The sequence below is a fragment of the Acanthaster planci genome, linkage group LG21 (genome assembly GCF_054643075.1).
Source record: "Acanthaster planci isolate LZ-2023a linkage group LG21, COTS_SCS, whole genome shotgun sequence".
Lineage (NCBI taxonomy): Eukaryota > Metazoa > Echinodermata > Asteroidea > Valvatida > Acanthasteridae > Acanthaster > Acanthaster planci.
In genome coordinates, this window is record NC_141797.1 from 6,184,758 (window position 1) to 6,209,522 (window position 24,765).

The following is a 24,765-nucleotide window of genomic DNA, read 5'->3' on the forward strand; positions in this document are numbered from 1 at the left end:
AAATCGGTCAGTGGCCAGGGGGTAGCGTTGTTCAACTAAAACTTTGAAGGAATTCAGCCACAGCTGGTAGTCAAAGACACTGCCCATAAATACGTCCTTCTTCTTTGGTAGTTGCTCGTCTTTGTGTGTGAAGAACATCAGCCCCCTTGACGATAGTTATAGCACTCATCAGGTCATTTGGTGGGTTATTTGAATGAGAAGGCTCAACTCTGTCGATGGAATCAGAGGGGGTTGATGGTGTTGTGCTTGCATGGAGTGAGGGAACTGGATTTGATTGGGGTTCCGTCAGTTTCATGACGGGACTTGTCTTATGGGACTCATCAGTAGCGGAAGTGATTCCTTTCCAACATCAAGTCCTGTCTGCTTTGCTTCAGTATCAACCCCCTCGAATTGATCCAATACACTAATGCGAGCCTTACTTACATCTGTCGCAGTCTAGAGATTAAGCTGATCGACCTGTCTTTTCAGCTCGAGATGCGACAGTTCAAGTTCATGCATGCGACTGATAGCTGCTGAGCAGGCTGCAAGCTCAGCTCTTTTTGTTCTTCTTTAATGCGAAGAAGTTCGGTATTAGAGCGACTGGAACCCGAACTGGCTCTTGACATATTTGTTCTTTGCGATCTCCTACTCATCACTGAGGCTGTGCGGTGATTCAAATCATCTTTGTTCCTTTGCTCCGATGACTTGATTTGGAAAGGTAGTCCTCTGGTCTTGAAGGCATGTAAGTGCATGTCTCTTTCACTGGTCTCGCCTGGCTGTGTTTGTTCATCTTCTTCAGTCAGCTCGCAGAATTCTGAGTACAGCTTAACCCAGTGTCGATCGATTTTCATCATGCACTAACAGCTGTGAGACTGCGCATTCCATCTGTCTAGAAATCTTTTGCATTATTTTATCTAACAGCCGTTCGGAGCTTTGACGTTTCTGTTCTTTGTGATATTCCATCCCCTTTGATGTCAGTTTTATTTCTCGTCTGCTCTGACTCTTCATCTCCATCATCCCAGGCATCTCCATCATCCCAGGCATCTCCATCATCCTAGGCAGTTGGAGATCTTATCAAATTAACAAAGTGAGTCTCATGCAGAATGTTTATTCATTAACTCTGTAATGTTCACTCTGTTTTTACACTTTGGTCCATTGTTGCTGCTCACTTGATTTATTCTGGCTCTTAGATTCACAGAATAACAAGGTTTAAAGGTCACGGATCATAGGGCACAAATCGCTCACAGATCAAGTTATATATCACTCATGGATCACTGGCAGATCACCAACATTCATGTCAGAGATCACATAAAAAATGCAACAAAGGGAAGAAAAAATAGTCCCCAGCAAGATAAAACAAAAAACACCCTCAAAGATCTAAAATATAATTCGGAAGTAATTAAAAAACACGTAAGAAAGTAAAGACAATTATGATGTTAGATTCTACAATAATTGAACCCTATTTACCTCTATCCTTGGGTCCTTGGGTTGAGTAGTTACCGAATTATACTGGCAAAAGTACGGATAAAACATTTAGCACAAGCAAGAATCAGTGGTGGAAATGACGAGCGCCCGCCTGAGACAGGGATCAGACATTCTCATCGGCAGGGTGCACCGCAGCAAATAACTTCCCATAAACAGCAGTGATAAATCTCCATACTTCACCAATAATTATACTCACAACTCTTACGGATGTTCAGGCTGCACATGTTCCACGTGTCCTCTTTCATTTTCTCATCAATTTTTAGTGGGTTGACTAATGAATTTTTGAGAAATTCTCACCCAAAACAGACCACCCCTACGATGAAGGAAATTTCACTGCCCGGGAAACGAAAGTAGCCAGTATTTTTGAAAATGCAGCCCTCTGCAAAATGGCTCAAATAGTGCCACTTTCGGACCCCATTGAATCGAAATTGCTCTGAATTGGAAGCCCTGAGTCTGGCCCAGAGGCTCAGTGTCATATTTCTTCAATTCCTCAGTTCCGTGGCTCTCAGGACCCTCTAATATAGAATATTTTGTGCGTATAATTTTTATTCATGAGCTCAGCGGACATATTTCTGGCCTAAAATTTATACGATCAGAATTTGTTTCAAAGTTTGTGCAAAGGGGTTCATATAATACGGTGGTCTGATGCTGTCTGATCAGTTTTCAGTTATCAGGTTTTCTCAGCGAACTTTGTTTGTATTTTGTTAAAATAAATTATGGTCTCCATCCGCGGAAAGAAGTGGGCCTGAAGCGTTTAAATTAAATTGGATTACTGTAATTTCTGGCTTTCTTGCATCTTATTTGATGTTTTGTGGCACTATTAGACTGGATAAAAAACTTAGCTGGTTAAAAAACAGGTGAAGCCTGAGACGGAGCCAAAGTTGAGTATTGGAAAACGGCAGTGAACATAGTACCTGGGCAGTTGCAGAGATAGGAATTGAGGGTGACGAACTTTCCGTACAACCAGTCAACGCCGACATCAGAAGTGCAGATCAACAGAGGGCGCCCTTAACATTAAATGTGCGTATACAGCAATTTGCCTGTCTGGCCTGCACTAAACAGGATTGATCAGTGCATGGATGAATGGATGGTCCTTAGTACCCCTCCATCTGATTAATTAAAAGTAATTAACATAACAGCACACAATCCTACTGACACATAACCGACCACTCCGTTTTGCAGTATCGGCAACGACACGATAAAGTCATGTCTTACCCACCAAGTGGTGTAATTCCGAATGGCATGCTAACACAACAGATAAGATTGAATTACAGTTTCTCCATCATACTTAAACTTTCGCTTATTTAAAGTTCATTCTTTCCCATTCTATATTTACTTTTGTACCAAGCTCTCGATGTCCCGTCGGTTATAGCATTAAATATACATTCTACACCGTGAATACCTCTTTTTACGAGACTATATTTCAAACATTTCATGAATTGAAACGTTTGCAGGCGGTCTTCAGAAAACTGAACGAGTCAGTGAATCGTGTGGCTCGAGTCGATTCATTTTAATGTGCAGTGGTGACTATTAAGAGTCGAGTCAAGTCATTAGGTTAAGAAGTTGAGACGATCCACAATGTGTAGTCGAGTCGAGTCAAGTATGATGTAGCTCAATTCAAGTCCCAAGTAATTCAACACAAGAATAGACTCAGGAGAAATGGGTTACTTCTAGCCTTTTTGCTCACAGCTGGGCTACCACATTTGGTGACATCACATGCTTACTCCTCATCCAATAAAGCAAGCAAAGTCCATGACAACTCCAGATTATTTCTCGCAAAGCTGTTTTCTATATCAGGACTCCAGTCTTTGTCAGCTTTCACTGAGTCCAGTCTACTGATAAAGTGCTCGAATCGAGTCAAGTCATTTGCTTGCAGTGACTCGAGTCAAGACATTTGCCCTTGAGTCGCCAAAAATTGTGACACTTGCAAAGGACACACAACAGAGGAGTCATCGTCGCTGCCCTAGCAACATGCCGGTAGGAGAATAAGTGCAGGGTGTCGCTTATGTAACTAAGCAAAAGCTTGACCCGAATCACGAGTTACAGCAACAGTGTCTTTAGTATGGAGACTCAAATTATGTTCACATGAATTTAAAGAATTCATGGTACCAGATTTTATTCAAATTTAACTCGCACAAGGCTTATTTTCTTTGAGTAAGAAAGAGCAACGACTCCAAATCATTCTCTGCAAAGGATTCCAACTATAGTCCCAGTCATTGAAGGAAAAAGGAAAAACCTGAGTTTCAACCAAAAAAATCACACATTGATTTTACATTCTTATTCCAAGAGTAAATATCGGTACACTATTAAAATGAACTTAAAGACAACTTCAATGAGGATCTGGCATGATGGCGGCATCAGTTGAAATGCATGTAAGTGTAGTCATGTCAACTCCATATAAGTTCCTCTTATCGGACACCACGATAAAACCTGCGATGCGGACACATTAAAAATTTATATGTCGCTTGAATTCATGAGATCTACTTTATCCGTTGCCGATGGCACTGGTATCCATGTCACAACTGTATCCGCCCAACCCTCAAAATGCCAGTGGTCATGCATCACTGGCTCGGGACAGGCCACATACAGATTTTCTGAATAAGCAATGAGACTTTCAATTAATCTCCTCTGCTTCGAGAAGCCTGTCACTGGCGTCATTAACCCTAAATGAGCCGAGTTATTTTGGCCCATCTCACAGATGGGGGGGGGTAGAACTTGGCTGTACCGCAATTGATTTTTTTTCCTTTAAAACTTGGCATGCATGTAAAGACACTCCTTATCGCCACAAATGTGAAGTTTGAACTCAATCAGACATGGTTTTACTGCTGTGGTCACTGGAAGTTCAAAGCCACGTGTGCCAGCGGAAAAGAATACATCTTTGGCTGACCCGTCTCGGAAAATGCACGCTGCTCAAGAACGGTATGTTCAGTTTTTGCGAAATTGGTGAGTTACTCTTAAAACTCCCAAAAACTCAACTCTGGAATAAAAATGCACTGCGGAGATATTGTCAAAAATGTTGAAGGAGCAGATTCCGTCCCCTGGCTTTTCAAGGGTTAATGTAATTTTTAATTAATATTTTGCTTACAGAAGCATGTCAACATAGTTGAGTGCGAAGTTTTAAAGCAAAACAGTTTTTAAAAAATGGAAACACAAAAAAGGTCATTTTGACATGAAAACGGTGACGATATGAATGCCTATCCGTTTATCGCAAGCGAGCTAGACTTGTCAAATACTTGCGTTTCAGATGCTGTATATACTCTACATCAGGGTACCAGTCCGAGTGCTGCACAGCACTGTTACTGTATGTAACATGACGTCAGTTTGGGGTAAAAAGTCGGTAAAATCCTCGCCTTTAACCCATGCCTGATGCCACGATCCAGTTTTGCTGAACAATGAGAGAACTGGGCCGTGACATTTTTATTGCCTGATGAACTGCATCCGATTCGATCTAATTAACTGAATATCCCTCAATACCGCAGTAAGCGAATGCACCAGCCAGAATTTGATCGGAAACAAATACATCCAAGATTCGATTAAACCACAAACATCTTGGACACCACAAACTGTTTTTAATAGTCATGCAGAGAGCACACTGCACGTGTCCTCTCAAGGTATCAAAGGCTTGATTAAAGGTGAAAAATAAGAAGGTGAAAAATAAGAAGGTGAAAAATAAGAAGGTGAAAAATAAGAAGGGGAAAAACAAGTTTGTGAATCATGAAAACACGCAGCCTGTCACTTCTAATGCTTATTGTGCACTGTGTCAGACTCATCCAAAATGTAACTGAAGTGTAATTTCAGTTATAAAAACATAATAGGTGGGTAATCAAATATAAAGAGTGCTGCTGAGGTGTCCCAAACGCTTGTGAGAATCAATGATGACTGGGTACACTTTGCGTATCACTATCAAGAACCTAGGCTTCAACTTTTGCGGAATTACTTGGAAGTGGATAGTCACTGCCGATTGGATCTAAGTGCTGAGCACCAAATCAACCTGCCACAAGCTTGCCAAAGTTATCCCCCGGGAAGGGCGGTGGCGTATATTTTGCCATGCAAATGCTGTCCGTGCTCAGCCATATTCTGCTTATAAGCGGGCTCAGCAGACGGGCCCTACAGGCGTACACGTAGCCTCAACTGATCATTTTAGAAGTCACAAGATGAAAGTGTGATGTGATTGCTGTCCACTCCATAGCTGACACTGTCACGTTGGGAAAATGTAAGACTGAAAGAAGAAAAACTGGCAGTTGGATTATTGGTTCCAGAACAGTTTTTTTTTTTTAAATCACTCTCCACAACTCACTGGGTTTGACGTATATGTTGATAAAACAGAATCAGTTCTGAAAGGAACTAAATTATAGTTTTTCGTTGATTCCATCAAACATATAACTGCAATGATAGAATAGGAGTGATCTGAAGAGGGAAGAGTCTATTTTAACAAGCAATTTATTTCAAGCAACCAAAAGTGGCTCTGTGTTAAACAAACTGTAAGTGTATATCAAGGGCTTCTTAATACAGGCATCTGTAAATTAAATTTTGCACAGAAATTAAGATTGGGCGTATTAAATTGCACATGAAATAAAAACTGGTGGTTTTCTGTAATTATGAACAAGAACAAAAAATAGTATACTACAGCCTTAATCACAAATTATGTATTTACAAGATTTCTTGAAGAAATGGACTAAAATAAAATTATAAAAATGGGATGGCAAGGTGTAATTTATCTACTACAAGAATTTGTAAACATTTTACATCATGGATGATATTAACACAAGTTTAATAACCTTTTCTCTTTCTCTATTCTCTTTCACGTATTTCTGTAATATTTTAATCAAACAGCATGAAATGTTTATGAGGGGTACCGGTTTGTTTTTGATTTTTTAATTATTACGGGTATTACTGGCGTTACAAAGTGAGGTACCTGAATACTTGTATCGAATTTCAAAATCAAAAGTCCAAATTTTCATCCTGATCCCCAGACCATGAGAGAACTCTATGTACTGTACTTGACTAAAAGCAAACCGCAGGAACATTCCCCATAGACGGTTATCCGGTACTTTAAAGACAGTGGGTAAGATTTTGAACCCACAGTAATGCAACGGTTTGGGAGATTTCTCTGTTATTTCAGATGATGACAAATGGGGGAGAAAGGTCGATATGAAATAGAAGAATGGTATACACTGCACACTCAACTTTTTCTGCCTCGTGAGTTGGAACTGTAAATACATGTATATATATTTTTCTTCTTTTTTTTCCTTTCTTTTTAAGCTGAAGAACGTACATGTAAATGTACGTACATGTATGTAAATGTATATAATTTGAACCTTCTCTGACCTATGATTTGGCATCATAAATAAATGTGATTCTGGAGCAAATGAGCAAAAGTACATGTATATGTAATATAAGAGTATTATTTACAGGCTAAACTTAATACAAAATTCTACACTTGTACCTTGTAAGGTTTGTCAGTGACGTAGTACTGTCTATTTGGTCCTCCATACATGTACATTTCTAATCTACAATCTGCAAGAACATGTGCATGTTTGTCAAGTCAAAAGAGGTTATCCGCGAATAAATCATGTTTTAACTGATAATGTGTTGTAGTGTCTCATGCCTGAATGCAGAGCCCAATGCATGGACATGTACTGTACATGCATGTGTGTTTCACTTCAGGACATCGTCGAGCGAGGAAGCATCAACCATCCAGGCCGTGTTTGAGCTGCGACCACTCTGGTCATTTTCCCTTGTACATGTACATGCAAATCGTGCACAAAAGAGTACCGATTACCAGGCAAAAAAACAACCACCATTGACCAACTGTGGCTGATCAAACACCTTCGAAAGTCCTTGGGATAGTGACCCACGAAGCCCACTTTGCTTCCACAGACCTAAACACCCTGCGTTTTTGCCATCATGGTAATGAAATCCGTTTTAATGGGGCTCCTGTTTATTCGTGAATGCAGCAGAAATTTGCATTATCTTTCGAGCTTCAAAATCTGCAACAAGTGTCTCTCTTTTTAGTCAATATTAAAGCTTGAACATGATAAATTTACTGCATGAGAACAAACTCGAACTTGGCAAAAATTCCTACCTACAAGTATGACTCCTACCCGAGATAACAGAATTTTACAGCGTATTATACTTGCTATGGTTTGAAACATTTATCACGCAATGAAATATGTACATTCTTTCCTTGGTTAAAAAAAATTGTAGAATTCTCCAAAAATTACATCAGAAGAGTTTGAAATGCTACACTGTAAAATTCACAAAGTCATTCACAAAGTCTTTCACGCAGTGCATGCAGAATACAAGTTTAAAAATGAATCAAACTATGGAAAAACTTTCAAATACAATGCAACATTCACTATTTGCAATGACCTATTGAGAATATTTCAGTGGGTCAGTTTGGATTCATTAGGCAAGTCAAACGGTTGAATAACCAACAATTCGTAAATGTAATTTAACAAAGTAATGCATCAAATGTGCAGAAAAGCATTAGTCTATTTTCAATGGATCTCTTTCATCAAAGCCGATTCCCATCATTTCTTGCATAAAAGCCAATGGGGGGAGATTCTGAGCAGACTACAGACAGAATCAGGCATTAACATAGGCAGCTACTGCCAAGTGGCTATCTCAGAAATTGAGTGAGGGTCGCATTTACACGTAAAAAGTCTCACTTTCCACCCAGTCCTTTCAGAGTGATAGAATTGTACAACCTTATCACTGAAGATTTGTAGCACACTTACATGCAAGTTTTAAAAAAATCTCCTGCTTCAACCTTTTACTCTCATTTTTTGCGCGCGTTCCTCATGCCGCACACTCTACATGTATATTGCTTAGTGACCGTTAACAATCTTCACGTGTAGCCCAACACCAGAAAACGGTTTTGGCACTTCTGACGACCCACTCGATCCTACTCCCATTGCAGAAGTGTTTCCCAAAGATGGACCAAACTTTTCAACCCAGAAGGCACACTCCCCTCCCAATAAAAGCAGAAAAAACAAATTTTGCTCTTCCAGAGTACGTAGGATAACCCTCATGCTAATGACTGGACCCCACAAAAGAACTACATCAACGGCACACACTCTGCTGCATAAAGAAAGAAACACATACCAGCACAGTATACTCCTTAACGCTTTGGACAGGTGTGCTTGCAAACATGGCCCAATGTCTCAAACACTGCTGGGCAGAATTTCTGTGCCGAGCAAAGAATGAGCGGTGAACCAGTCTCAAGTAATACACTTTGTATGATGCTTTGGCCGGTAAGTGGTAACCGCTGGCCGGTAACCGTTGGCTGGTAACCTGGTTTTGCTTAGCAAGATTCTGCACTTTGAGCACTTCTGCAGAACTGCTCTTATGAAATATGCACATGCCCATACTCCATCACTGCCCTTCCCTATGTGGGTCGGACACACAGAGCGCTGTCCACCATGTCTGCGACCAGTCCTATGATTACATGGTAAAGACTCAGCCTATGTTCCAATAGAATGCTATGGCTTGGAGTGACACATGTGCCAGTAGGGAGGTGCAGCAGTCACAAGGCTAGTGGCCTCCATAGGCAGGTGTACCATTTCCAGCCGCAGCCACAACTTTTGGGCTAGGCCTTACAAGGTCAAAGTGCACACCACCATTTTGGAGATTCAATGATTCACCAGTCTTAGTACCTTCATTGTCCAATGTGTTCAATTACTTCCCCCACCTAATACTCATACAAAGTCAACCGCCAAAGTTGCCAATCAGCCAAGTTGGTTACTTGGGGGAGTACCCCAAAAACCAAAGCAAATAGCCAAGTAAGTTCTGTAAAAGAGAGACCTGACACATGATGATGTGGATGTCCATTGCTTTCGACAGTTGAAAATGATTTTGCAAAGGTGATCTTCAAATGACCTCTAGGCCTAGCTAGGCACCTCAAATAACCCAACATTACTATCAATTATTTCTGGTAGTAAAACCAAGGATTCCTCAAAAGCACCCTAGGCACAGTAGCTCGCAAGCCTAAAGAAGCCTGTAGAGAGGAGACAATGAGAAGAAGTTATAGTTTTAGAAGTGAGAGGAAAACCCCAAGGGACTATCCTGGATATACCGGTAATCCACGAAATCAGATAAGGACTGAAAACCCAATTCACCTGTGGAGCGAATGGGCAATTGAACCCGGGCCACGCAGATAAAAGGCGAGGAAAGAACCATTACGCCAACTGGACTCCCCGTAATCAGTTGCTTATTACCACATACTGCTCATGCCCTTCTTAACACCTATGGCAAACACCATGGGTAAGCGCGAGGAAAGTAATTGAACACGCCAATCAGCACTCTCTCTCCAGATGTGTTTGGTTAGGAAACTTCTTAATGGACCTTTCCCATGAAATATGCAAATAAGGCCGTCACATGCGTATTACTACCACTGGTTGGCAAAGTTGCTTAAACCTATGACGTAACAATACAAATCTCCATGCGTGCGTCACTATCGCCGTTTCTGAACTAGTATAGTTTGACATGAGTGCCAAAGACGAGGAGTTGTTACTTTCCAACCTCAGGACACTAAAAACTTCACCTAGTTTCGAGAAAAGTGTGCTCAAGTATCCGGCAAAGGCTGTAATATGATTTTGATTGACCGTCAACCCTCCAGGTTATGGTTACCAGCAGCTCACCTATGCTACCGATAGCGTTGACGGCCGCACTTGCCAACCAGTGGTAGTAGCGCGCATGCGCCAGTCCAATTTGCATATTTCATGGGAAAGGTCCACTCTCCAGTAGATTCAATGTCACGTTCTCTGTATGATGACAGGGCATCCAGTTGAATGCGGAGAAACAGGCTGGGCTCTACTCTTTGCCATCCAGAAAAGGCTTCAAAAACTTCCTAGTGGATTTCTGGTAAGGCAGGTGTACAGGAGCAGTATAGATGACCAGGGGCTTGTTTGCCAATTCCACCATACGCCAAGAGGGATCCATTCCCGCTGACATGGCTGACGTGCACACAGTGACTCGTTTGCATCGTTGAAATCACTAACGCTCTTTTAGCTGCCACTCAAGCTGAACGATTCATCCCACTGCCCAATTTCACTTCTGACATAAGGATCCTAGCATCAAAGCGCCAACGTTTGTCCGCCTAGCGAGCGATTAAGGCAGGATCTGAATTCCCAACTTCATGCCTTCCTTTGTGGGTCTGAGCAGTAACAACATGACCGTGTGTGCAGAAGTTTGCAATAAAAGCACACCAGTAAATGCAACAATAAATCCATGCAGACAGCTTCCAAGAGTGCACCAGGCAGAAAAGTGTTTCTTTCTTTGTTTCAATTTGTTTGGGTGAGTTCGGGTCCAACGGGTGGGATCTGGTTAATAGCCCGTGCGCTCCTCTGCCATGAACAGCGCTATCCGTTTACACAGCTCTGTGTCCGTCTCCTGGGGGAACAGGCAGACCTCGTTCTGCGTGGTGGCCACCACTTTGTAGAGCCGTTGAAAAAGGCTGCACTTGCGGCCCCGCGTCTTCTTCAGGTTGGAGATGAAGATGTACTTGTCCAGGTACGTCTCGGCTTGCTCCACAAAACGGGTCGAACGAGTTTTCTGCATTCAATCAAACCCAGCACAAATTTTGCTTTAAGAAGTGATAACCTGGTTTTGCAAAGGCAGTCATTACAGGTACTTTTCTGGGTACATTTTGGCATCCAGGAGATCCATAACATTGGCTCCGGTAACAAGATAATCTAGGGCTAGGCACTGGACGAGATACTAAAGTACCTGGCCCAGGTTCTCAGAAAACATTTCCATAAAGGAACAAGTAGGTGACTTTACAAAATTACTTGCTAACTTGAGGAAAAACGGTAGAAGGCTTTGAAAGGTTCTTCGCAGGGATATTTAATAATAAAATTATGCAATGCTCACATAAGATTAGTCTGACGGTTGCTGCCAAGCTTTTTAGTAGTAGGCAGAGTCAGTAAGGATACGTTTTCACATTTGCGTTTTGTTCTGTTTTGAGTTTTGAAGACAGACTTCTCTCACATGTACCCTGGTACCCTTGTTTCACCTCAATAGGGAACCCATTTACATGTACATGTATAGTACTACCGATAAATGTTGATCACTTAAAAAACGAATAAGTAACAGAAATGTACAACACATAAATGCTGCAAAGTGCTATGCTGTAGTTGGCTACAGCGACCTCAATTATGTAAATGAAAAACAATACAGGACCTGATGTTTTAGTACCAGCAGAGCCTCTAAAAAAGGCAGCAAACTTCCAAGAAAGATTTCCCCTTTGCCTCTGGAAAAAACTTTGGCAAAATCAAAATGTCAGGCCCTCTTACATTTTTTATTTAAAAAAAAAAGAGCCAAACCCTGCGATCTAGAGCTGCCAGGGATTGACGAGAAACAACTTTCTTTAGGCAATGCTGAAGATTCAAAGTAAAGTGCGCCACCAAGTGGTTGCCATGGACATGCCATTCAAGTTTACGGTCAACAAAATCGAGGCTGGCATATCCAATTCTCATTCGAAAGAATGTCAGTAGACAACTTGATGATGGATCTGGGCTTTCCTTCCAAAGGAAGGAAGAGGGGATTTATTAAAACCAAGAGTCAAATACACTCATGCTTCATCTACCTGGAGAATCAGACATCAGGAATAATAGGCCTTGTACTGATGACATCACACTTTGTTTACATCGTTCACTTTCCTGTGGAGCCAGTCGGGGCCCATGGTCCACTGAGCACCATAGGAAAGCACATGCATGAAGAAAGTGCGGTGTCATCAGGGCAGAGGTCCTTTCAAGTTTCCAGTGTGCAGCCTACGACTAAAAATCTGCCAACTGTTTCCCACAGTTGCTGCACAACAATTTAGTGCAATCGCCCACGTTAATGGCCTACCCTCTCTGCTGTGTAGGATAAGAGAGTGGTGTCAGTGGCGTCTACTGCGAAGGCCTCCACCAGCGGGGCTGAGGCATCAATGTGCCTGCACAGGGCTGCCAGTACTTTGTCCTGTGATGGGGGATAAGAGGAGAGTGATAGTCAGTGCCCATGGAACCCTAATTTCCACTGAGATCAACAATCCTAGAGTACGGCTTCCTGGCAAACTGCTCATCCCACACTGCTGCAATGCACATACATGTACATGTAAATGTACATGCGCAAATGAATGGGCCCTTTTTGTTTACGTATGGGCACGCATCCCCGCTTGATTGCATGGTCCACCAAGGTCGTCTGATGTGAAGTCCCAGAAAAAACGAGATGCGCAGGGGCATCACCAGGATTCTGCTCAAGTAGAATAATTGACAAACTTTATGAAAATCTACCAGACTAATCACACTTTGAGGCTACAGATCACTAGGAAAAAAACCTGCGATTCATCTCTACTCACAGGAGGGGCGTTACTGTCGTCCATCAGATTCTTGAGAGCTACCAATTGCAGTGCATAGCGGTCCATGTCTAATCCCTCAAAGTCAAGTGCATCTGCGAGGAAAGCAGAATGTACTGAGTGATCGCACTGAGTAAACTTCTGTCAACAATGTCGCCCGTTACCTGCTTGAAGTACCGGTAGAAACAAGAGGGGGAGTGTTGTTCCAAAGTAATGACCGTCCTTTGATGGGAACTCGACGTGCGCATGCATAGGTTCGTGTGCATTCTGTCACGCTGTTCGTAGGTACATGTACATCAAATGGATTTCTGTTTGTACATGTACCGGTATACCAGTATGGTATTTCAGATGCAGCACGTGAGCACACAAGCCCAGGTGTCTCCCCTTTGCCGGTGAGGGCGCACTTTGACTCAGGGCAGATTGTTCATAATCTCTAGTTAACCGAGGGAAGGCCGGAAGACAAGCAACCAAAGGTTCGAGTTTTGATGAGAATGTCCTCTACGTGTACATGCAAGTGGAGAACTGTTCAACAAAATTTTTTTATTTTAATAATAGGTATGCCCTGCGCAAAAAGGATTTAAAAAACTGAAATACAAATTTAATTCATGAGTAACATTCAGATGAGAACAAGTGTCAACCCACAGAAAAAAGCAGATTTTGACATGCATCCAGTTTGGTGTCCTACAAAAAATCTTACAGATCTCGCAGTTGTGCCATGCACCGAAGAGCACATAAATTACCAGAAATGGATAACGAAGAATTTACTCCACTTGATTTATGTGTTAGGTTGAAAGAGCCAAAGACAGTTCCCAACATGCAGTAAAAGCAGACCCTCAGCGGATTTGGTTACAGAGAAGATGATTGTGCTGCATGATGCCCAGTTCTTTACAGCAGATACACCTGCCCTTGTACATCAATTTATGAGCAGTTGGGCAGAACCTTCTATGCTTCAATCTTCATGGGAGACTCCCAGTACATGTACTAAAATAGGGCTGGCTGATTTAAATCACCTTGATTTACATCACCTATTTAAATTGCAATATAAATCAAATGATTTTTTTGAAGAAAACATTGATTTAAATCAACATATTTTAATTAAGGGGAAAAAATGAAAAAATGTTTCAATTGTTAAATTCTTTTTTGCTGATTGGAAGTGTTTGCAGGTTAAACAACAAATCATCCCTCTGTGAGCCTTCTGGTTCCTACTTGTATTAACGAAGTAGGAATGCACATGTGTTACACACAATCTGGGTTGGCAAGATATTTTGGTTCAATTCAATCCACTTGTTTTGATTTAAATCAGCTTTTTGGATTCAGAAGGTGAATTTGATGTGAAGGATTTATAATCACGATTTAATTTTACTTCATTTGAATTGCCCACTTCAGAGTTTGACATTGTAAAGTATCAGTGTACAGCGTACATCTAAATACAGGTACATGTACATGTACATACTGAGATTAGAAATGTTAGTCATTATGCAGTGTAACTACATGTAAAACCACTAAATACCCTTAATGAAGTGATTGTTAACCAAGCCTAAGTCATTACTCTGTGGAGCTGGATCACAAACAAAATGAGACTGCTTTTTGCACACATCAGAGCAAGGTAAAATACCAGCATTTTTTACCTGTACCTGTACATACAGCATGTAAAATAAATACATGCACCTGTTGTTCCTGGCATGTTTCTCACTCATTAGTCATTTGATGCATGTATAAGTACCCTGTTAACAAATTCTTGTAAACTCTAACGTAGTTTTTGTCAAAACTTGAGAGTTTGGTTTAAAACCTGGTACGCATTTATCCTTGGTACTGTACATGTACATGTACTTGCCTCAAAGGGAAGTGTCTTTCTTTGTGGGAACATGTATCAGTAGGTGTTATACTGCATGCACTTCGTCTGTGAATTTAATCAAGGGTTAATTAATAAATTTCTTAATTCAAATCCAAATTTGTGTAATTTTTTAACAAAACAAATAAATAAAAGAAAACAATTACACGTGGAGCTAATTTGCTTGCTTTTGAATAGACAATTGAGCCAACATGTCTCCAATTTTTATAAATATAAAAAAAATCTGATCTAAATAAAAAAAACTGATTTAAATAAAAAATCTGAGTTTTTAAAATCCTTTTTTAAATAAAAAAAATCAACAACCCTAGTATTAAAAGCAAAGCTGTCATCGGCAGTACATCTAGTTTTATCCTCAATGAAAAAAAAAATTGAATTCTGTCTGTGGGCACTGCAGGTGATGTTCATTTCGCACAAGGAATCAAAGACACCTGCATGCGCTGTGTACAATGTACATGTATGTACATGTAAGTTGTCATTTTCCATTGAATCCTATCCGACCTCTGGCACCACCATCACCAGCAGGGGGTGGGATCGGAGGAAAGCGCAGTATTCACAGAAGAATCACCAGACAGTTTGAGGGCCTCACGGCAGCGCAGGGTCTATGACATACATGTACTGGTACATTGCTGTTGGCATAAAGGTACCTTTGAAATGCATGTACCTATTATTTGTGTTCTACCAGTATATGTGTGTCAACTTTTTTATACAAAATAGTAAAATCGCTGTCATTAGAAACAAGGATTTTCCAGACTTTGAAGATTTGGAAAATCCTGAAATCAGGACAAAACTGACTAGAAAATTCTGAAATCGGAAATCTCTCTTGATCATTTCATCTGAAAAGCCATCGTGCATGAGCAGAACGTCTACATTCCAGCAGGAAGTGGTCGCGCACACCCAGCACCTCCTGTCAACGAGCATAAAACCTGCGCGAACGCAGTGTACATGTACAGTGTATATTCCACCGAATGGCAATCGTTGCTATCGGTATGCGAAAGCGTGCTGTCTCTTAACCTCACAACGAGGGGATAACAAAGGCTTCTGGGCACTGCAATCTGTGAGTCATGCTTTCATGGCGGCCTATTTTGATGCAAACACTTTGCAGAGCAGGGCAGGGCACTGCATGTGGATCCCGGCTTAACCACTTGCCGAAGGTATTAATTCCATGTCATGCTAGTCCCGGGCTAGCTTTTGTATTCAGCTGAAAATTTTTAAAACCACAGGGTACTACAACCACAGATCATTTCAAAGGTGGACTTGGCAAATGTTGACTCTTGCTGGTCATTTGTTCCAAGAGTTGTTGACAAACATTTGTTACTGCATTGTCGCTTTCTTAATTTTCTGAGAGAGACTACATGTGTGTTTGCTACAATGCCTGACCATGGCCAATGGCCGTTTGAGGGCGCCACACACACTCAACCTCTATGGAATGGCTTGCGCCTGTGTGTACAAACTCAATGGGAATAACTCAAACACTTGGGAGTGTGTATCGAATCATGTGGCACAAGAAATTGCTGCAACATATTTAAACGTTCTCCACGTTTTGACACAGGAAATCCCTAGATATTTAGATTCGGTGTAAAGCGGTCAAGGAAACTACTCACCAAAAGCAAAAATGACGACGGTGTTCACCGTCCTGATGGGTTCCAACTCCAGCTGATGGCCGAAGAAGTCGCTGACCCGATGCCAAATGAGGTCGGCCACTCCACACGCCACGTCCACCGTCACCAGGCGGCCCGACGACGCAAAGTAGTGGAGGAAGTGCTTCACGCTGGCATTGTAGAGAGCGTTACGTCTCTGCAAGTAAACAAAGAAATCAATACCGAATCTTGCATTCACCGTTTCCATGCTGCAGTGACACCACCCCCAGTTCACTGTTTGCATTGGGTAAGAACAAACCTCATTCATTGGTCCACGTGGAAAATGGAAAACAAATAGTTTAAAAACTTTGACAGCAGAAATGAAACAAAATGCAAATTCATGACAAATTGTTATCCTCATCAGTAGTTTCAAATTTGGGATAAATTGTGCCAACCACGCTGACAACCGTCTAACCTGCGTTCTGCTAGTGTCTGCTTCGTCACTCTGCCCAGCCTCTTTCATCTTGTCGGGATGCTTGGCGCTGTGGGCCGTGATCTGCTTGATGACTTTCTCCTCAGGAATAGCCAGATTCAAGGCAAACACGTTGTGGAACTGCAAACACAAACCAAATCACGGTACAGGCATCTTTGTACACACGGAATCACTAAAAACCTACACCTGCACAGTACATGTACAGCCTGCCAGCTCTAGAGACAGATTGTCTGGCCTGTGATGTACTGTACCGGTACATATGTAATTCTCCTCTTACTCTCACACAACGTTGGTGAAATTTTTTGGCTGAAATCCTGTTTTTTGTAACAACTTCTACACGTATTAAATAAGGGCCCGTTGATAACAAATGGATGTGGGTTACGATCAGTGATCCCAAAGCTGGTTCGCTCCATCCATTAGGTACATTGTACATGTACCATGGTTTTGGTTGTCAGTAAACCAATGATGGATCATTGATCGCGATTGGGAAGAAACAGGCTCTCAGAATCCAAGTGTACCGGTACATGTACCAACAGGACTCCCCTGGGCATGCACATGTACATGTACATACATGTACACTGTACTGTACACGTTTTCCATCAATGCATTTGCCTCCCACTATTCCTACCTCAAATTGTCACAAATATAAGTAAGGACATGCTCATTCTCCCATGTAAGCAAACAAAGCAATCTTGAGTTACTCAAAGTGCCCCAGCCGGGTCAAGAGGTCCCACCGGTACATCAATTAAATTTGCACAATGAAGCCAGACGGTCAAAATCAACAACTCTAGACAACGTTCAAACACATACAGTATCTGGCCTTTCTTTTACAGAAATTTAATGCAGTTAATTTGAGTCATTTGCCAAAGCACTCAACAACTGTATTTTTCATATATCGGTATTACATGTGAGTAGCGGTATATCTACCGGGTATTTACAAGTGTGTCAACTTCACTTCGCAACGTTCGACGCAAGTGCGTGCACTTCCAATGTACATGTGTTAACTGCTAAATGCGGATCAATTAGTCGGGCTAGGTGTGAGTAACATTAAGCGCCCGAAGCCATGTGAGTGTAACATCAGATGTACTCTAGCTCATGTGATTTTAAAGCATGGGGAAGTACTGTAATACACTGTAAATGGCCATTCTGGGTTACACTTAAAAGAGTTTTAAGAAAATACAATAACTTTCAGTATTTTATAAAAAATGAACATTTCTGTCTGATATCACACATACCGGTATAACCAACCTTAATTTGACCCCTGACCAAAGTGGCAAAGTTAAAATGAAAAAATTAACAATTTTTAAATGGGGTTAGTACCGGTAGATTAATATTAAAGGGGCCATGTAACAGAAATATTTTATGGAATTTTACTAAAATCCTTGAAATTGCACCTTTGGGTTCCAATAAACCTTACATGTATTGTAAGTTATTGTTTTACCATTCTTAACCCAGATTTTGGAGCTTTTCTGTTTTATGCTAAATTTGCATGCTCATGAGCCAAACTATGATGTCATCCAAGGCACTGAAATGCAAAGTTGCACTGATTTGTGCATAAGAATGTCTAGTTAGTTTACATCACTGCTATTGTAGATTTTATTTTCTTTGACAATTTACTGTTGTGTACCGGGCAAGTTCATGGCAATGAAGCCAGTGTGCAACCTTTTTCAAAAATGTTGTCACATAGCGAATTTCAAATTTACAATTTGAACATGAAAACAAACAAACTGAGCAGAGTCTTCCTGGATTTACGGCAAAAGCGCCCCCATTAGTCTGCATATGCTTGGTCAGTATTGGATGTTCAAAACGTGCACTTTTCAGTTCTCCCAAAGCCCCCCCCCAAAAAAAGATTCCATACAGTCTTCATACATACACATCGAAGAAGAGTAAAGACATAAACACAAAAAAAGATTCTTAGAAAAATGCACTGCATGGTTCCTTTAATGGCATATTGGAATCAATATGCCATTTTCAGAGGCCAAGGAAGGATGTCAATCATATTTCCTCAAGTTTTTTGTCACAACCGTAACCAAGAATGATCCTATAGACTAATCCGTAACTGCCGGTGGCACCGCACTCATACGCTCATTCTTCAGCTTGACGCGCGCGCATTTGGCAAATCGCCAAACCCGATTGGTCGAACGTAACACATGCACATACCACCTGTCCACGAGAGTTGCGCCACTGCAGTAATGGCTCCTTATTCTGGTTATCAAATTACACTATAAGCATGATAAGCCGTTCACTTGAGGTGAACCTTAATTGTGCTTTCGGGGATAATTCAAGGTCATGTGACTTTAGTCTTTCTGCAGGTCACTTCTTACCCTTTTCTCAAAGTTCTTCATGTCGTATTCCGGATCCTGAATGTACTTCTCACAGCGCAGCAGGAAGCGCAGGTTGGGCATGATATCAATGATGTGAGGGCGCTTTGGGTCTTTCTCAATCTCATTGCCGATCAGATCAAGTATCCACTCCAAGGACAAGAGTGACTGGTTGTCCTGGGCATGAAAAAAGAACATAATCAATCAGATAGATCCAGATATATTTTGTGAAATGTGTGAGATGGGCTCTTTGGTTGCGAAAGAGTTCAACAAATTGTCCAGGCATCTGAAGGTCACGTTCAATCAGCTACACACTGTCAACTAATGGTGGATTAAGCCAGGTACCCAGGTAACATTGTCCATTCTGTACATATACAGGTACCAGTACATGTAGGTTACCAGGGAAAATTGACCAGTGGTCGGCAAAAGGTTTCTCACCAAACTTGGAGTGCATATTTCTTCACTTGCTAGTCTTTAAAATACCATGTTGTATAAATTAAACCATACACATATGCAGACATCCTTTCAAATGATGTATGTACATTGTAGTTCTGTTCTGTGAACCAGAAATCTACAGTGTCCATGTACATGTGTACTGCATTAATGCAAAATATTTTTACACAGACAGTACATGTACCGCCTGTACAGGTGTATACATGACGATTTCAAAATTCAATTTTCATGGCCTGTCTACATGTACACCTTACACTGTACCTAAGAGCTGTATTTTTTTGGCGGGGGACTTAATTACAAAAAAAACTTGTACGGCAAAAAAGTCTTGACTGGATGTAAAGTTCATCCCTGCAAGTACCTGAGTACTGTATCTCACTTCCAGAGCAGTGTAATATATATGCCGCCCATTATCGCTGACACACATGCCCCGCTAATCTTTAATTTACCGCACATGCAAGTCCGCCTCGTCTTCTAGCAGTCGCCGACTTGTAATCGAAGGGCAATACTCCTCTGTCAGTCATCGCCCACTTAACCTTTCATAATTTTGCAGAGGACAGAGAGCCTGGGAGGACAGATTGCGCACTCATCACCGAGCCCTCTTATCAAGAGTCCCAAGAAATGGGATGATACTGGTGCGGTACATCGGCAATTGAGAGAGATTGTCTGCAGTCTGTATATTTTGATTAATTGGGCTTTTATCATGCAGCAGGCTTTTCATACAGTGTACAATACACATGTAAATGTATACATGTATGTACGGGTACATTTAAACTGGACACGTACCATATACAGTGTACGTATGTCTTTGGATGCTGTTGACGCATATCAGTATAAATTCGATACTGCATAGTACATGTACACACATGTATATGTACTTGTATATACCCAACATTTTACCATTTATGCTACATGTACATGTATAAACAGAGGCGGATCCAGGAATTCTTCCGGAGGGGGGGAAGGCGGGTCAAGCCAGAGATTTTTTTTTTATGTCCCATTTTAACGGACAAGCGGAAATGATGATGAAACATTACACTGTACATGTGTATGACATGACATACACTGTTTACAAGGTGCAATTTCTCTTTATTTCTCTTAATATTTTCCTCATGTTTGTACCTTTAGGGGTTTTTTGTCACAGCGAGGGAAGGGGGGCTCTACTCCCAAATCTCCCATCCCCCTGGATCCATGCCTGAAATGCATTAATTGTACCGGTACATCCCCACTTACAAATGCACATGTACAATGTACATGTACATGTACGCGTGCATGTCGACTGGATTTACTCATTGGGCTGTATTTGAAAATGGACCAAGTTTGTAAAAATTCGTCCCTTCCCCCTTTTCAATTGTTTTCCTATGTACTTTGCAATAAATGTACATGTAAATATACTAGGACACGTACATTGTACCGTACATGTAGGCCTACATGTGCAAATGTAATGTAAATGTACAGTGTGCACTGTACAGGAGACCGGAATACACCATGCAGGACAGAATTTATACCACCCCCATCCACCCCAAAAAAAGTTTAACAAATGTTAGAAATCTAATCAGGTGTACATGTACATGTACATGATAACTAACCCTGGAGAAATACAGGTACATTGTACAGGAAAGAGTTTCCAGCAGACCCAAAGATACTGGCACTGATAATGATAACATGTATGTACATACAGAATGGAGGATGTACATGTACATAAAATTTGGAAATGAAAGAGGAAAAAAAATTGAAATCCTATGAAATGCATGTACGGTAGAAAAAAATCATGCCCATCAACTTTCACAAAAGCCATCCCAAATTAACATGTACATGTACCAGTACCATACTGGCAAAAGTACCGTACATGTACCATACATGTACACGTTACATGTACATGTGTGCACAGTATGATCGCTTTCATTAATTGGATCATTTTGCTCAATGCAGAGTTACAATCGTCAGCAGCAGACAGGCTTATCAGAATATCAGGCATGTACATGTATATGTACGTGGACCTGTATCGTGTATGGTACAATACGGCGGCACATGTAACATGTATGACCTCGGCTGTCACAGATGCATCCAGGACCCCAGGCAGTGCGTGCAGTGCACAGGCCAGACCATCAACAAATCTGTAACCACCCCTCCCTCCCTTGAAAAAAATGCACACAATTTACCGCTCATTAATCTTTCAGCACACCGCAGCTGTACTGTTCCTGAAGCATTCGATGCAAAAGAATATCCCTGATTATTAAAAACCCTTTCATATTTAATGGGCACTGTGGATTGGTAATTTGAAGGGGGTGGAATACTGTACATTAGACTTCATTAATCAATTCTGGCTTTTGGTGCAATCTGATTTGATGAATTGTGTCTCCAAATTTTCCTCCGGGAAGTGTAAGTAAATACCGGTACATGTACACGTACCAAGATCTGCAGGTATGCACAATGAGGTACATGTACATGTAATATGAACATGTATGATGACATGTAAATGTAAGTGCGTACAGATACAACATCAAAACTGTTGAAAATTTCCAAAATTCGGAATCAATACCACCCTTTACTGTACTGGTGACGCAAGAAGTGGACAAGTGTACATGTACCTTACACCAGGCCCACAGTATGTGCCAAGCCTGTATGAATTCCCACACATTTAGGCACTGGTACACGTAAATGTACATGGATAATTCCAGAAATTAGGGGTCCATTATTTCGTGTCCCTGTCACATCCGACACGATGTAACAGGGACAAAAAAATGTCACACTTTTGGACCCCTAATTTCTAGAATTACCCATGTGTACTGGTAGCTGTGTACGATGCATCCTACATGTACATGTACATCTACAGGTACATGTACATGTGCGGGTAGGGTCTCGTATTGGCCTATACATGTACATTTACAGCATGTGCAGTGTACAAACTAACGTACACATGTACATCACTGCACGTAGCGTACACGTACCTGGTACAATGCGTACGGTACATAAGTCAGTACTGTATGTACACGTACAGAACTTGTAAATACTCTGACTTTTTTCCTGACGACAAAACTGCACAATTATGACTCGCTACAGTCTGAACAATGGTACCCAGGTACACACTGCTCAAACACGCACAGTCAACTCTGGACATTAATCTAATAATATCCCCTCCCACCCTGACTGCAACTCCCTATCAAATGCACAATATACCAGTACACATGTATATCAGAGTGGTGCTTCTCGAGCAGCCATCCTCATGTCCTCCCGCAGGGGAAACGGGACGGTGGTATTTGCATTATACAATATATATGTTAGTCCGTTAACGCAGCTATGAATTTCATAAATAATACAAAGGTCTTGGCTTGCACTACAGGGGGCATACACCGGCACTGTACAGCATGTACGGGCATTGCTGCCAGCAATTGCAAATGATGCCATTAACACGGTATCTGGTGAAAACTAGACAGCACTTCAGGGACACGCGATCCACAATTAAGGCTTCTGCCTGCAATTTGCTCACGTGTGATTAACCTTTCAGTATAAAGTCATGATTGTTTTAACAGGCCCGCCAGATCAATATAATTATATTTGCATTGCAGCTGAGAGCCTGTTTTACAGATATAATGTAGAGGTACATGTACATGTAATTCACGAGCCACTGTGATTACAGTCGACTGTAGGCGTACATAGACTGCACATGTACAGTACTTGTACAGGCCTGTGCTAACCTTAAATACATGTACCTAATGTGGACTTGTGAACAAAAGATGTCCACACGATGCAGGAAAGGAAGACGTTCTGTGGACTTATACATGTCCACGGGACATTTCCCCTTCTCTGAAAAAGAAGTTGAGAGGCATTTTGGGGTAGGGGTCATCTGCCATAAAAGGAAGAGGAGTAGTCAAGGAAACCTTGTACAAAAAGCCAGCTGAAAATCATGGTCCCACTTCAAGAAAAACAAGTTTTTTTACTGAGTTTTCTTCACTGCACGAAAAAAAAGGAATGTCCACACTACATGTAGGTATGTAAGGTAAGTGTGGGTGTAAATGTACATGTATGTGTTGATTAAACTGCTTGTGTGCTGGGATGTCTTTGGGCATGTTGGGATGTCTTCCATCCTGCTTATTACCAGAAAAATACATGTACATGTATACGGGGTATTGGCAAATGTACTGTCCCTGATCACACACTATCCGCTCCGAGCAGAACAAAAGAGGGCTTTTTTTTTTGGTACTCACCACATAGGCGCACCATGAGGTGTGTAATTATATGCGCGTTTGACACGGAGCACACTGAGTACATGTAACTAAGTTATTCTGGCTTGAATGGTCTTTGCGTACATGCAAAACACATGCAAGAACCCACTTATAAACCACCTGTCTTTCTTTCACCAATTAGGCAGTTAGGGGTGCGCTTCAGCTCGGGGCAGATTACATTTACAATCGGATCATCAACCTTACAGGCCACTTTGGTGCCAATATAGAAAACACCAAAAACTTAAGGGAAACCTCAGACCTATACAGCATGCAATGCAAGTGTAGTGATTAACCCTAACACTCCTCAATCCTTCACCCGTTGGAGGACTGAGACTGACAAACACTGTCAGTAAAAGAAAAAGTCGATGAATTTACGAAATTATTGATTCATCAAATATTTTGACATCGTGTGCACATACCGTACACTTACCGGTTACATATTGTACATGTATACAAAAGCTTTCAGGGAAAGTAACCCACAGGATACCTGCCCCCCCTCCCGCCACATCCATGTACATCTACATCGTGAGCACAGAAAAGGGTGTACAGGGATACGGGCTCTGCAGATGCGAGGACTTCATACGTGTTGAAAGATAACAGTTGGGGCAGACTGATTCATTACGGGTGACAAATATTTCTCCCCACAACTCGGTCCTGCATTTGCTTGGAAAGGAAATTGTTCCCTCGTTATGGGGCTAGCCAGAGCCTGCTCAACGCCTTTACCCATTGCGGACATGTTTTTCAATGCAGGACCACGCCCTCTCTCTCCATTACGGACAAAGCCAATAGATACACAGTCGAACCTCGTTACTAAGAGCACTGTTAATACAAGATTTATCGTAAGACAAGGAAATTCTTACGTCCCAATCCAAAGTCAAAACTGACAGTGTTCAAAAGGAGGTTGCACCCCTCTGAACAAGGCACTGCACCTGGTTTGCCCCAGAGAGTCTACAATGTACATGTATTGCTTCTATCACGCACTGACCAGTAACAATTCTAAGACACACCCTCAGACCCATAGGCATGTAAGTCGAGGCATTTTAT

At 41.5% G+C, this 24,765-nt stretch overlaps 1 protein-coding gene across 1 annotated transcript in view; it reads right to left on the reverse strand.

The window, feature by feature from the left end:
- Nucleotides 1-5,886: 5,886 nt before the first annotated feature.
- The window catches only part of LOC110987478 (uncharacterized), a 44,572-nt gene continuing 25,693 nt past the window's right edge, over nucleotides 5,887-24,765 (reverse strand). Inside the window, exons 3-8 of the mRNA XM_022250232.2 lie at nucleotides 19,049-19,222; nucleotides 16,707-16,844; nucleotides 16,256-16,448; nucleotides 12,806-12,897; nucleotides 12,316-12,426; nucleotides 5,887-11,019 (exon numbers count right to left, since the gene is read on the reverse strand). Coding sequence (XP_022105924.1) covers nucleotides 10,792-11,019; nucleotides 12,316-12,426; nucleotides 12,806-12,897; nucleotides 16,256-16,448; nucleotides 16,707-16,844; nucleotides 19,049-19,222 — 936 coding nt within the window. The 3' untranslated portion in view covers nucleotides 5,887-10,791. The remainder of the gene's footprint in view (nucleotides 11,020-12,315; nucleotides 12,427-12,805; nucleotides 12,898-16,255; nucleotides 16,449-16,706; nucleotides 16,845-19,048; nucleotides 19,223-24,765) is intronic.